Source organism: Parambassis ranga, chromosome 19, assembly GCF_900634625.1.
Source record: "Parambassis ranga chromosome 19, fParRan2.1, whole genome shotgun sequence".
Taxonomy (NCBI): Eukaryota; Metazoa; Chordata; class Actinopteri; family Ambassidae; genus Parambassis; species Parambassis ranga.
Genome location: NC_041039.1, coordinates 4,376,823 through 4,389,669, shown reverse-complemented (window position 1 = coordinate 4,389,669; position 12,847 = coordinate 4,376,823). Strand labels below are relative to the sequence as shown.

Sequence of the window (12,847 nt, the reverse complement as noted above, 5' to 3'; positions counted from 1 at the left end):
ACACCGCCATCTTTTTCCATAATAAAAACAATCATTTCAGTCTGGTTAGTGCCACAGGCTATATTGCATTACATCACCAGATTAATGCATTAATCTGAGTTGTTAGCTTGATAAATCAATAACAAGCCACTGTCGAATATGTACCCTAGTGAAATGCACTGTGAATTGCTGAGAAGTACCAACATGAAGTAAAATAAAAATAACAAACAACAACAACACAGTATGCCTATTTAATTTCCTCAAATTAGTTTTACTGGTGAGTTTATATGAGGAATAAAAATACTTTATTTATGTGCCAGAAAACTACAGAATAACCTGAAGGCACCGCTGTCACGTGGCTGCTCGCGTGCCGGGGGGTGTCCAGAGGTTCGCGCAGCTGCTTTTGATGAACATGTGGGAGAAAATGGCGTCCTTAGTCTGCTGGTTTTAGAGTGGAGACGCTGACATATGTGAGGACCGACAGCTGCCACACGGGGGTGCCAAACACAAACAAGTTCAATCATGATGCCGCAGGTTAGAGGTACACGGTCCTCTGAATAATAAATATTCGTTAAATAAACCTCCAACCTCACAAATTGTATTTATTTATTGTATTTTATTTTACTTTTTTTGTTTTTGTTTTGGGTTTGAGTTGTATTAACACGCCACTTTTAATTCCCAAATATTTATATTCAATTATTTTTCTCTACAATTCCAATTCTTTTTATTGTGTTTAATGTTTCTTTATTGCATATATTCTACCTTAAAATTTTTTTTTTTACTTCATTATTTTCAGCGGTGCAGCCTAATGCATTCATTATACACCATGTAACGTAAAAGTGTAGCAAACTATGAACAAACTTTTGTATTGGATGCATCTTTAGGTTTATTTTATACAGGCCTACATTAAAAAATCTAATTATATATGAAACATAAAATACTGTGTAACCCACTGACACAATAAATGGAGACATTGAACAACAGTATGGATTTAGTATAACAAATTCAACAAGGAAAAAAGCCCTTAAATATTTCCCTTTGACTGCAGCTGACATTAGAATCCACAGGTGTCAGAAATCATGAAGCACAGACTGACAACAGCATGCTCTCATTTACTAATGCTAGACAATAAAGAAGGCGAGCTGTTTGGCACACAAATGATCTATAATAATAATAATAATAATCATTCAAGTCTGACGGTGTTACAGTGAGATATCACATACTGACCACGTTTTCACAAAATGATTGGTGCTCACAGTGTTTTACAGTAAATGATGATGAGTGCATGATTAGTGGTGAAGATGTCACACGTTTGAAGTCGGAGGGTGAGTTTGTGCCTCAAAAAAGCAGCGGTAACTTTTTACATTTTTCAACACATACAGACAAAGAGGATAGACTCTCAAAGACAAATGTAAACATCAGCTCCTTCAAGCTGCCATGGAGCAAGGTTTTAGTGTTTGAACATGACAGCAGAACTTTTTTGAAAAGCAGCTTCTGTGATGAGCGCACAAGGTTCAAATCACAAGCACATTACCTTCAGCTTAACACTCATTTAACAGCTTCAAGAGTTAATCACAGCTGAATGATGAAAAGGCAGAGGTGGTGCAGTGATCAGAACATGTGTGGAATTTGAAAAACAAAAACATGTGGGCAAAAGCCAACACTACTGGGGGATGTAACCCATAAGATTATTTTATACAAGAGACATTATTGATAGAAGGAGAGCACTGTGAAAATTAAACCTGTATTCATATTTAATATCTGGCCTGTGGTTTTTAATTATAATTATGCAGAGCTGGTCAGTGTACACTAAGGTAAATAAGGCCAAACACATGGACCCTTATTTTTGTACAAAAAAACATAGAATGGACCAAGATGGGAAGGATTTAGGTTTAAAGGTTGCACTTCCTGAAAGCAGTTTTCTCTGGAATAAATGAGGAACATCATTATCTGACAAAGTACACATGTAGTAAGGAAGAGCAGGCTGACAGCCTGATAAAACACACACTTTACTGTGATGGTACAAGTATTTCCACTGACAGCTGCAGTTCATTTAACTGTATGTGTATTTAGTGCATTAGTCATCATTCCCTTTTAGTCGCAGTCATGCTATAGGGAGTTAAAGAAGTAGTTCAACATTCTGGTACTCACTAACTCACTAAATTCGTATTGTCAAGCAGCTTTGAGGGTGTTAAGTTAGAGTTGACCATTCTGATGACAATAGTGACGTTTATTTTTACATTTATATATATTAAAGCATCTCAATGCGTGCTACTCTGCACCTGTTTGGTAAGACCGCCTCTCAGATGGTTCCATGTTACAATCTGCGGTGGTTAGCCTCGCTTAGGACAAAGATTGTATGCATGGCAAAATGGCTAAAATGGCTTCATGTGAGCTGACAAATACATCTGCCAACACCTCTAAAACTAATTAACTGGAATAGTGGTCATCCTAACTGTTTTAGGAGCAAAAGTGTAGGTGTCAGATGTATAAAATTGTCAAGATGCAGGGAAGAATGCTTTTTACATTTCTGTTCATACAACAACAACACATAACTTGCATGTGTTCAAATATTCACCTTCCAGATGTGTAGGCCATGCTTGTCACTTCTTGTGCTTACAGAGGTTATGCCAAGCTAAGCTCCATACATGCAGAATGAGCATCCTTCTTCAACGACAGAGCAGTAATATGTTCTTTGCACATTTTTTACATCAACATTTACTGAGCCATCTTGTACAAACATTTGGCCCTTGTTTGCTGTTTTGTTCAGGTATGCATAATTTAAATGAATACCATTTAAGTATACATTCCTCCAATCCCTGTATAGTATTCAGTGATCATATTAAAATGTGCGAACTTCTCTTAAAACGCTTCACAGATGTATCAGTGCTTTGAGATCTAAGTGCTTCTAAAAATTTAGTGTAACAAAAAAGAGGACGGAGCTAGGAGTTGTGACATGGCCCCTTTGTTGTTAGTCAATTCTATTTATGGCACACTTTAATATGACTGTGGGCACAGGCATGCTACTCTGCTTTGGATCTTTTGTCCCCAGAGGAGCCTCTGAGGTAGGTGTTGTAGAAAAATGAGGCAAAAAGTACCAAGTAGCTGAGGTACATGAGAGAGCCCCATTTGACGTTGTCCACGTTGGATGGGCAGCGCACCTCGTGCATCCAGAGGTACACCAGGCCAATTACAGTCAGGCCAATCACCATCTGCAGGATCTGGGTGGTGGTGATTATCATGGCGAAGGGGCGGGGCAACCGCAGACCCGCTGCTCGCGCTGCGTAGTACGTATACATGAGAGAGTGGACTATGTAGTTCATGGTCATGAACCAACCACCACCTGCCACCTGGTCCTTGTAAGAGTACCAGGAATAAAGGAGCACAGTGATGTGGTGGTACCAGTGCAGGAAGATGAGGCGCTGCTTTCTCAGGATAATGAATACAGTGTCACCTGGCAGAGACAGAGAGCAGGGGTCAAAAGAGGCCTCCTCCTGATAAGAATATTACTGCTGAAATATTACAAACCAGAACTTTGGATTGAAATACCTTTGCACAGATTACACAATTTGTCTACATCCTACAGTAAAATGAGAAGTAGGAAGGTGAAGACTTCCTCTGCATCAATCACACACTAATAGAATGTTCTTGCTATATCAGCATCTGCCTCCATTTCCCAAAGCAATCAACACTCCCTGTCTGCAGAGATGAGACTAGATTACTGTGCAGACACAGATACTGCATTGCCTACCAGAGCAGCTGCTCTTAACATAATTGTCTGCTGAGAATTTTGCTGGAAAGTGTTAAGTGTTTTAAGGGAAAACACCACAAGGATAAAACAAATTCTATTCTTACCTAGCTCAGGGGCCTTGCTAAGGACAAAGGCGTAGGCCCAGAACTTGGTGATGGGTGCGCTGTAGAAACTGTTGTCACACACCGACTGCTTGAAGCCGCTGTTTGTGATGACGTGCAGCATGTACAGTCCAGTACGGGCAGCTCCTATGATGCTGCAGAGTCATACACACAACATGGACACGTTAGCACTAAAAAAAACTCTAAAAACTCTAAAAAAAACATCTTTGTGCAACAGTCAGTCACAAAACGTGAGGTTTAAAAGTACAAGTTTTACAATGTTTGGCATTGTTTCTCATACAAATATTGCTCAAGCAATATAATCTTTTTTTAGCTCTTGAACAGCCATAAAACCCTGGTGTTCCCTCACTGTAATCTCAATAAAACACCCACCAGATCTGCAATAACGGTGCAATCATACACTGATGCACACAGCACCTCAGAGCACACTTCAGCAGACTACTGGTTCTACTACTGTTCTCTAATGTTTAAAGCACCGAACACTGCAACAATGTCCATCCAATCTAACAATGACCCTTTTAAAACTGTTTGGCGACATATTTAATCCCATAGTAGTGCAGGGGACTATTCTCACTGGTGGGCACCAGGACAGTGTGTAAAGGGTCAAAATAAACTACCCTTTATGTTTAATGTAAATATGAATATGAATGGGAAACTCCTTTGTGCTGTAGCATACAGACAGCTGAGGGTGAAAAGCCCAGGTTCTGCACAATGCTGAGGGATTAAGATTAAATGGGACGGTTCACATCCACCAGTGGTGAAGCTCAGGACAGCTGCCCCACCTGCTGCAACCTGCCAAGTGGGTCATACAATCTCTGCTACAACTCTCCTGGCAGCAAGTTCAAAGAGGATTTTTTCAACTTAAAAATTGTATTGTAACACTTGCAGCTACATTAAAAGCAGATGGTGATTTTAAATGACATAATCATACACAGTCTCTATGATATTCCTAGTAATGCATGTAGGGGTGGGCGATATGGCAAAAATTTTATATCACGATTCTTTAATGATAAAATCACGATCTCGATTTTATCACGATTTGTTTTTACATTGACAGTAATTTGCATGTTTCTGTGTAAATGACTTCAGGTAGCCTACTCTGTCACCTCAACAGTAGATTTTAAAGGCAAACAACAACTCTGATAACGTGCACTCAGTATTAGTTTTCATTAAGCATGAAAATTTAAATAACAATTACAGAACAAAATTAAGTTTTATTTTAAATAGGTTAAAAAGAAGACTAATGTAGTTCTGTAAAGTATTATTCAACAGTCATTTAAACAGACTGAAGTGTGCCTCCTAAGGTTAAACAATAAATACAGTATTGAGACTTAAGTAACTCTTGAAGTTCAATGTGATTTAGAACAAATGATCAAACTTTCATGGGAATCATATCTAAGGACAAACGGAGCTGCTGCTGTCAGCTCTGTCCACCTTTTACTGGAGTCCTCATGGAGCCTCTTCATCAAATGCCTGCGTTATTGTTTTGGTGACGTCATTAGCTGTTGCCTCTGTCTGCATCTGATGTACACACGCGGCCCTCCCACTGCGCACACACACACACACACAGGTGTAGAAGAGCTGCTGACGGCACAACAGCAGCGAACCTGAATATAATGAGCTGGTAATGTTCAGAGAGGTGGGCGCGTACGTGCTCGTAGCATTATAATACACGCGGCCCTTCCACTGCGACACACGTCGCGCGGACACACACACACACAGGCTTAGAAGACGCGCCGCTGCTGCTACCAGCAGAAACAGTACAGAACATAAAGGTGGAGTTGGTTTTAGGGACCAGTTCCTCTGTTCTCTTTTCGTTTTCAGCCGTAGCTTCCTAACAGGGAGGCTGTCATTGGTTGGTCAGGTTCACATTAGGCGCACTGAGAGTTGGCCGAGTGAAAAAAACTCATGCTTCTGCGCGAACATAGAACTGCAATTAATAGAAGGTGCTCTATGGACGATAAAACGATCTGTCCGTTCTGGTAGATCGCCGATACGTTCAAATCCTTCACGATCATTTATCGTCAAATCGCACACCCCTAAATGCATGTAAATACAAAAAGTTTTTTTAAACAACTTAACAACATCTAAGCAACATTGCTGATGGCCAGTTACCATTACCTTTACCAATGAGGAATGTTTTGGTGACAGATGTGTTATCCATTTTAAAACTTTGAAAGCATACAGATCATTCTACTCATTAATTTATAGTGGAATTACTACAGCTACAAATATGATGTTGTAATTAATCAGTTACTCGATAAAACCCCAAATAAAAAGTTGAAAACGTAGAGAAGATTGAAGCAAGTCGTCTGGACTTGTAGAGTTTTCTAGAAGACGTTTCTCTGCTCATCCAAGCAGCTTCATCAGTTCTAACTGTTTGGTGGGGAAACATGGTTTATATGTGGTTACAGACCTCAGTGGGTGGGTCTGGGTAAAACTTAAAAAAAAAACTTACAAACAATAGCACTAAATGTTTCCATACTTACCTGTGATGTTCTGGCTGACTGGGCCAGGTGTGTCTAACGACTGGCTAACGACTATGAAACTGCCGGAGGGGGACTGGTTGACAGCCCTTTGTTCTTGCTGTGAGTATGTGCAAACTTCCTGGGAATGGATGGAATCACTGCATTGTATGTGGTAGAAAGATGATGTCTGAGGCCACCACCTCTGTTAAGGGAAGGTTTTTCCAGCTTAACATAGATGGCTTCCTTAACTCCTCTTTCATACCACCTTTCCTCCCTGTCTAAAATGTGAACGTTGTTGTCCTCAAAGGAGTGTCCTTTGTCTTTGAGGTGGAGGTGAACAGCTGAGTCTTGTCCTGAGGAGGTGGCTCTCCTGTGCTGAGCCATTCTTCTGTGGAGTGGTTGTTTAGTTTCTCCAATGTACAGATCAGAGCATTCCTCACTGCACTGGACTGCATATATCACATTACTGTGTTTCTCCCTGGGAATCTTATCCTTCGGGTGAACCAGTCTCTGTCTCAGTGTTGTCATAGGTTTGAAATGGACCGGGATGTCATGGTTGTTGAAGATCCTGCGGAGTTTCTCTGATACTCCTGACACATATGGAATGGAGATGTTCTTTCTCCGCCTGGTGTCGTCCTTCTTCTTGTTGTTGGGGGGTCTTGTTTTTGTGGCTTTGATGAGTGCCCACTTCGGGTAGCCACATGTTTGCAGGGCCTTCCTGATGTGGTGTTGCTCCTTCTTCTTCCCCTCTGAGCTTTGTGCTCTGTGCTGCAGGGTCCTGATGACTCCCAGTTTGTGTTCCAGTGGGTGGTGTGAATCAAACAATAGGTACTGGTCCGTGTGTGTGGGTTTCCTGTACACTTCCACATTGAGGCTCCTGTCCTCCTCAATATGTACTGTGCAGTCCAAGAAGGCCAGATTGTTGTCCTTGGTGTCCTCGCAAGAAGAAACTAGTCAGCTACCTACAAAAACTGGAGAAGGACCAAATCATCAACCGCAAGCTCTACTTTCGACTGTATCCGGGGGAAGCCACTCCACGCCTGTATGGACTCCCCAAGATACACAAGGAAGGAGTCCCCCTCAGACCCATCGTCAGCAGCACAAACTCAGTCACATACAACGTGGCTAAGCACTTGGCTGAACTCCTGACACCACTGGTAGGTGACACACCACATCACATCCACAACTCTCAGGACTTTGTGAACAAGGTGGAGAAGATCCAAATGGACCCAGACGACACCATGGTCTCATTTGATGTCACCTCCTTGTTCACCTGCATCCCTACATCAGAAGCCACAGAGATGGTAAGGACGTGCCTCACACAAGACATCACACTCAAGGAGAGAACCAACCTAACGCCAGACCACATCTGTGACCTGCTGGACCTCTGCCTGACCACCACTTATTTCCAGTACAATGGGAACTTTTACAGACAGAAGCACGGCTGTGCGATGGGATCACCTGTGTCTCCTATTGTGGCCAACCTCTACATGGAAGAAGTGGAGAGAAGAGCCCTGAGTTCCTATCCTGGAACCACCCCCACCCACTGGTTTAGATATGTGGATGACACCTGGGTTAAAATCAAGACCAACGAAGTGGAACGGTTCACAGAACACATCAACGCAGTGGATAACAACATCAAGTTCACTCGCGAGGACACCAAGGACAACAATCTGGCCTTCTTGGACTGCACAGTACATATTGAGGAGGACAGGAGCCTCAATGTGGAAGTGTACAGGAAACCCACACACACGGACCAGTACCTATTGTTTGATTCACACCACCCACTGGAACACAAACTGGGAGTCATCAGGACCCTGCAGCACAGAGCACAAACTGTACCAACCAGCTCAGAGGGGAAGAAGAAGGAGCAACACCACATCAGGAAGGCCCTGCAAACATGTGGCTACCCGAAGTGGGCACTCATCAAAACCACAAAAACAAGACCCCCCAACAACAAGAAGAAGGACGACACCAGGCGGAGAAAGAACATCTCCATTCCATATGTGTCAGGAGTATCAGAGAAACTCCGCAGGATCTTCAACAACCATGACATACCGGTCCATTTCAAACCTATGACAACACTGAGACAGAGACTGGTTCACCCGAAGGATAAGATTCCCAGGGAGAAACACAGCAATGTGATATATGCAGTCCAGTGCAGTGAGGAATGCTCTGATCTGTACATTGGAGAAACTAAACAACCACTCCACAGAAGAATGGCTCAGCACAGGAGAGCCACCTCCTCAGGACAAGACTCAGCTGTTCACCTCCACCTCAAAGACAAAGGACACTCCTTTGAGGACAACAACGTTCACATTTTAGACAGGGAGGAAAGGTGGTATGAAAGAGGAGTTAAGGAAGCCATCTATGTTAAGCTGGAAAAACCTTCCCTTAACAGACGTGGTGGCCTCAGACATCATCTTTCCACCACATACAATGCAGTGATTCCATCCATTCCCAGGAAGTTTGCACATACTCACAGTAAGAACAAAGGGCTGTCAACCAGTCCCCCTCCGGCAGTTTCATAGTCGTTAGCCAGTCGTTAGACACACCTGGCCCAGTCAGCCAGAACATCACAGGTAAGTATGGAAACATTTAGTGCTATTGTTTGTAAGTTTTTTTTTTAAGTTTTACCCAGACCCACCCACTGAGGTCTGTAACCACATATAAACCATGTTTCCCCACCAAACAGTTAGAACTGATGAAGCTGCTTGGATGAGCAGCGAAACGTCTTCTAGAAAACTCTACAAGTCCAGACGCCTTGCTTCAACCTTCTCTACGTATGATGACCTGGATGACTGAGAATCTTCATCAACAAAAAGTTGAAAACTCCATTTATCCATGTCTAGAGCTGAGGGAGAGCTCTTTGTTGTAAATGTTTGTTTTTAGCTGAGGCAGTGTGAGTGCAACTCACCTGAAGATGGCCAGGCTGAGTGACCACAGCACTAATGGGCGACGCAGGTTCAGTTTTGGCCTTTCCCTCATGAAGTGCTGACCGGCAAAGACGAGTGCAGCATACAGGCCACAGAACATGAATGACTTGTTCCTGCAGAGGAGAGAAACACACAGCGAACTGGGTGATAAACTACACACTGAGCACAAAGGGTGAAGACAAATGAAGTCACAGTCTTCATGGTCTGTGTCTATTAGGTCACCCTAAAACATGAGATGATAACATAGATGTAGTACTCTTACATAATGATTTCATACAATTAAGGTGAATGGCCCAGACAACTTGATTAAAGCCAAAACAACAAAATCTGTTTGTCTGGCCGAACACATGAAAAAAAATCTGTTTTTTACAAACCCATCCGTCAATCCTCACAGCAAACTCCTCATTTATAACTAATGGATTAACAGATTAACTACAGACACACTTCCTCAGTGATGAGGCAATTTGGGCAGGCTGCTCTGCCATGCTTATCAACATTCACTGATATGACTGCAATAATGGTAAGTGGAACAGAGGACGTCAAGGAGGACAGAAGTGTAACATTAAACTGCCAGTGACCCCATATGACTTTTTACCATTAGGTCAATCTTTACATAAAAGTCTGACAGCGGGATGTGCGTGAGACAGAGGTTATTTGGGATTGCAGCAGATGACTAATCCAGATTGGCACAATACATAATAAAATGAGTAAATGCTGCTGCTGCTGCTTGACCCAGTTTAGGCTACTGGGGTTTTTGAGGGCTGCTCCCAGTTTGTTCCCATTGGGATCAGAGAAATCTCCCTTAAGCCAGTATGAATTTAAACCAAATACACAAAAGTAGTAATAGGACAGCAACAATCCTATTCTGAATAATAATTTTTGAAGGATTTAAACTGTAAATGCATATATATATATATATATATATATATATATATATATATATATATATATATATATATATATATATATATATAGTATAGGGCTATTTTGCTACATGATTATTTAATAATTCAGCAGTAACTACATTAATATATTAATCAAAATAACCTTCCAGCTTGATAACTTTGCTTTAAAACAGGACCCTGATCAAATCGGTCCTCAGATAACCTCAGTTTAACTAAGCAGACTGGTGTACTTTCAGACTGCCTGGGCTATGACATCTCCATACTTACAGCAGCCTGCATATAAACATTGCAAGCTTTGTGCTTTTGTGTTTAGTAATACGTGAGCTATCAGAGCTACAATCACCAGGCTAAATGTGATTTCTTAAAGGAATCTTGGCTCAGCTTATCACGATGAGTGAACAGGAAGAGATATCCTCAAGAGAGGGCACGTCTTTGTACATGTTATAGTGACAAATCAAAAAAGGCTGCACGTGAATCATTAAATTTAGGCATTTCAAGGGAATTAATATAAGTAGATGAGATTTTCTGGATACCTCTCAAGTCTCTTTTGACTCTAAATGCTGTTGCATAAGGAAAATTTATAATTAAGCCTGGCTCAGACTTGCAGGACTTGATAGCAATTATGATTGAAATTTTAAATCTCTGCCACCTATATTAGGCTGAAAAACACATGCTGCTCCTTAAATGAAAACAGTCAGCACTGTGGTATGACAGTCAACCGATACCAAGCCTGATATGAAGTCAAGAAACAGGTTAAGGGAGATTTAAAGTAAATAAGGGTAAACTATTCAGCTCCATAGACTAATGAGGCTTCAAACACAAAGTGGAGTGCGCCTCTGCAGCAGGAATGCAGAAGCGGATCATGTAACAGGGAAAGTGCATCTCCCCACTGCTTGCGTTGTACAAGAGGAGCCACAATAGCTCTTTAAACTTCATGTGATTTGGTCTGTCAGCTTAGCTGCTACTGTAATAGAAACACAGCTGCATCAGCTTCAGCCACATCGAGGTAACAATGTCTCTCTCTCCCTCTCTCTGCAAAACCAGGAAGAGGTATCTAATCGCCGTTTTTCTTTTGCATTTACATTTAATAGTTTTGATGCATACATAGAGATAATCTGTTTTTATCGGTTTAAAACACTAAAATGAGAAGACATGTGGGCGCGTGCGGTGCGCAGCCCTGACAGGACACAAAGTACCGACAGAAGCCCGGCAGGGAGGAGGAGGAGGTGCTGACATAGGCAGCGGTTTTAAGTTCTTTTACTGCTGTTTTAGTAAGTTCACTTTCTCCTCTTAACTACTCACCAGTTTTCCTGCATCCATTCCAGAGCTTGTCTTTCGTCGAAACGCCGCTCAAAATCGTACTCCGTCAGCGGGTAGGCACCGAGCTCACTCTCGTTCATTTTTCTCCGCTCTGGAAGTTTCTGGACGGTTTTGGAGTGGAAAAACGAGTGTTGAACAAGAGGCTGCAATGTGACGACTGCTCGTTTTCAGTAAATAATAGCTGTTTTATTGTTTGTTACAGGTTAAAGTCCAGCAGAGGGAGGATGCGCTACCTCAACCAGATGTACCTCTCCTCTGTCACTCACTTTCCCTCGCAAGGTAGCTACGAAAATCATGTTCTTCCTGTTTGAATTTTCAAAATAAAATATGACGCAACAACTCATTTATTGACATGTGGTTCCAACTGTTATTATGAAAGTAAAAGAGTTGATTTCCGGTATTCATCACGCTAGCATTCGCTAACTTGACGCAGTGAGAACACGCGCTCTCGCCCCCCCTCTACCGCTCCGCTTCTACCCGTAGACCGTGCAGCGACGAAGGGGCGGGGTTGGCCGTGACGTATAATTATCAGGAGAGCGAGAGGACTGAGAGTATTGACCTCACTCGGTCCAGACAGCTTAAAAAAATTAAATAAATGTACACTACCGTTCAAACGTTTGGGGTCACCCAGTTTAGTTTTATAACTTCTCTGACAACAGTACACACACAACAGTTTTCAGCTGTGCTAACATAATTGCACAAGAGTTTTCTAATCATCAATTAACATATAATAGCAAGATGATTAGCTAACACAAGCATACCATTAGAACACAGAAGTGATGGTTGCTGGAAATGGGCCCCTGTACACCTTGTGTATATATTCCATAAAAATCAGCTGTTTCCAGCTAGAGTAGTCATTTGCCACATTAACAATGTCTAAACTGTATGTCTGATTACTTTATAATCTTCATTGAAAAAACTTTTTTTAAAAAAAGGACATTTCAAAGTGACCCCAAACATTTGAATGGTAGCGTGTGTTTCTTTCATCTAACACATCAATCATGCCATCCTTTTAATGAGAATAAATTAAATAGTACATTTAGTACTATAACATGATACATAACATGTGCACATACTCAGGTTCATATGCTGATTTCTTTAAAATTCTCTTGTTGTTTATGTAATTCTTCCTTGAATTGTGGCAGTTATGCAAAGGTTCATTGTGCAAGTTGCATTATAACAATTTGGATTAAATGTCTTGCCATATCATGTCATATCAGTTATTAGAAAATCTTACTGTTGTTCTGGTAAATTGTGAATACGTGCCAGCCTCTGTAATAATAAAATTATATCTTTTGGGTTTGGACCTTTGATCAGACAGAACGGGTCACCTGGAGGCCTTGCTTTGCACTTTGTAATTGACACT

General features: G+C 41.6%; 1 protein-coding gene across 1 annotated transcript; it reads right to left on the bottom strand.

Annotated features, from left to right (window-relative positions):
• Nucleotides 1–884: 884 nt before the first annotated feature.
• Nucleotides 885–11,747, bottom strand: LOC114452631 (elongation of very long chain fatty acids protein 6-like). The gene is made up of 4 exons (XM_028432055.1): nt 11,464–11,747; nt 9,238–9,369; nt 3,835–3,986; nt 885–3,433 (listed from the first exon to the last, which is right to left on the bottom strand). Exons 1-4 carry the CDS (start codon nt 11,559–11,561, stop codon nt 3,003–3,005), a joined length of 813 nt encoding a protein of 270 aa, XP_028287856.1. The 5' UTR covers nt 11,562–11,747; the 3' UTR covers nt 885–3,002.
• Between the last annotated feature and the right edge of the window lie 1,100 nt (nt 11,748–12,847).

Coding starts and splice junctions, on each gene's coding strand:
- LOC114452631 (XM_028432055.1), bottom strand. CDS start 11,561: ATGAACGAGAGTGAGCTCGGTGCCTACCCGCTGACGGAGTACGATTTT. Junction 3,987..9,237: donor CTCAGCCTGGCCATCTTCAG/GTGAGTTGCACT, acceptor ATGACTCTGCAG/CATCATAGGAGCTGCCCGTA. Junction 3,434..3,834: donor TAGCAAGGCCCCTGAGCTAG/GTAAGAATAGAA, acceptor TGTCTCTGCCAG/GTGACACTGTATTCATTATC.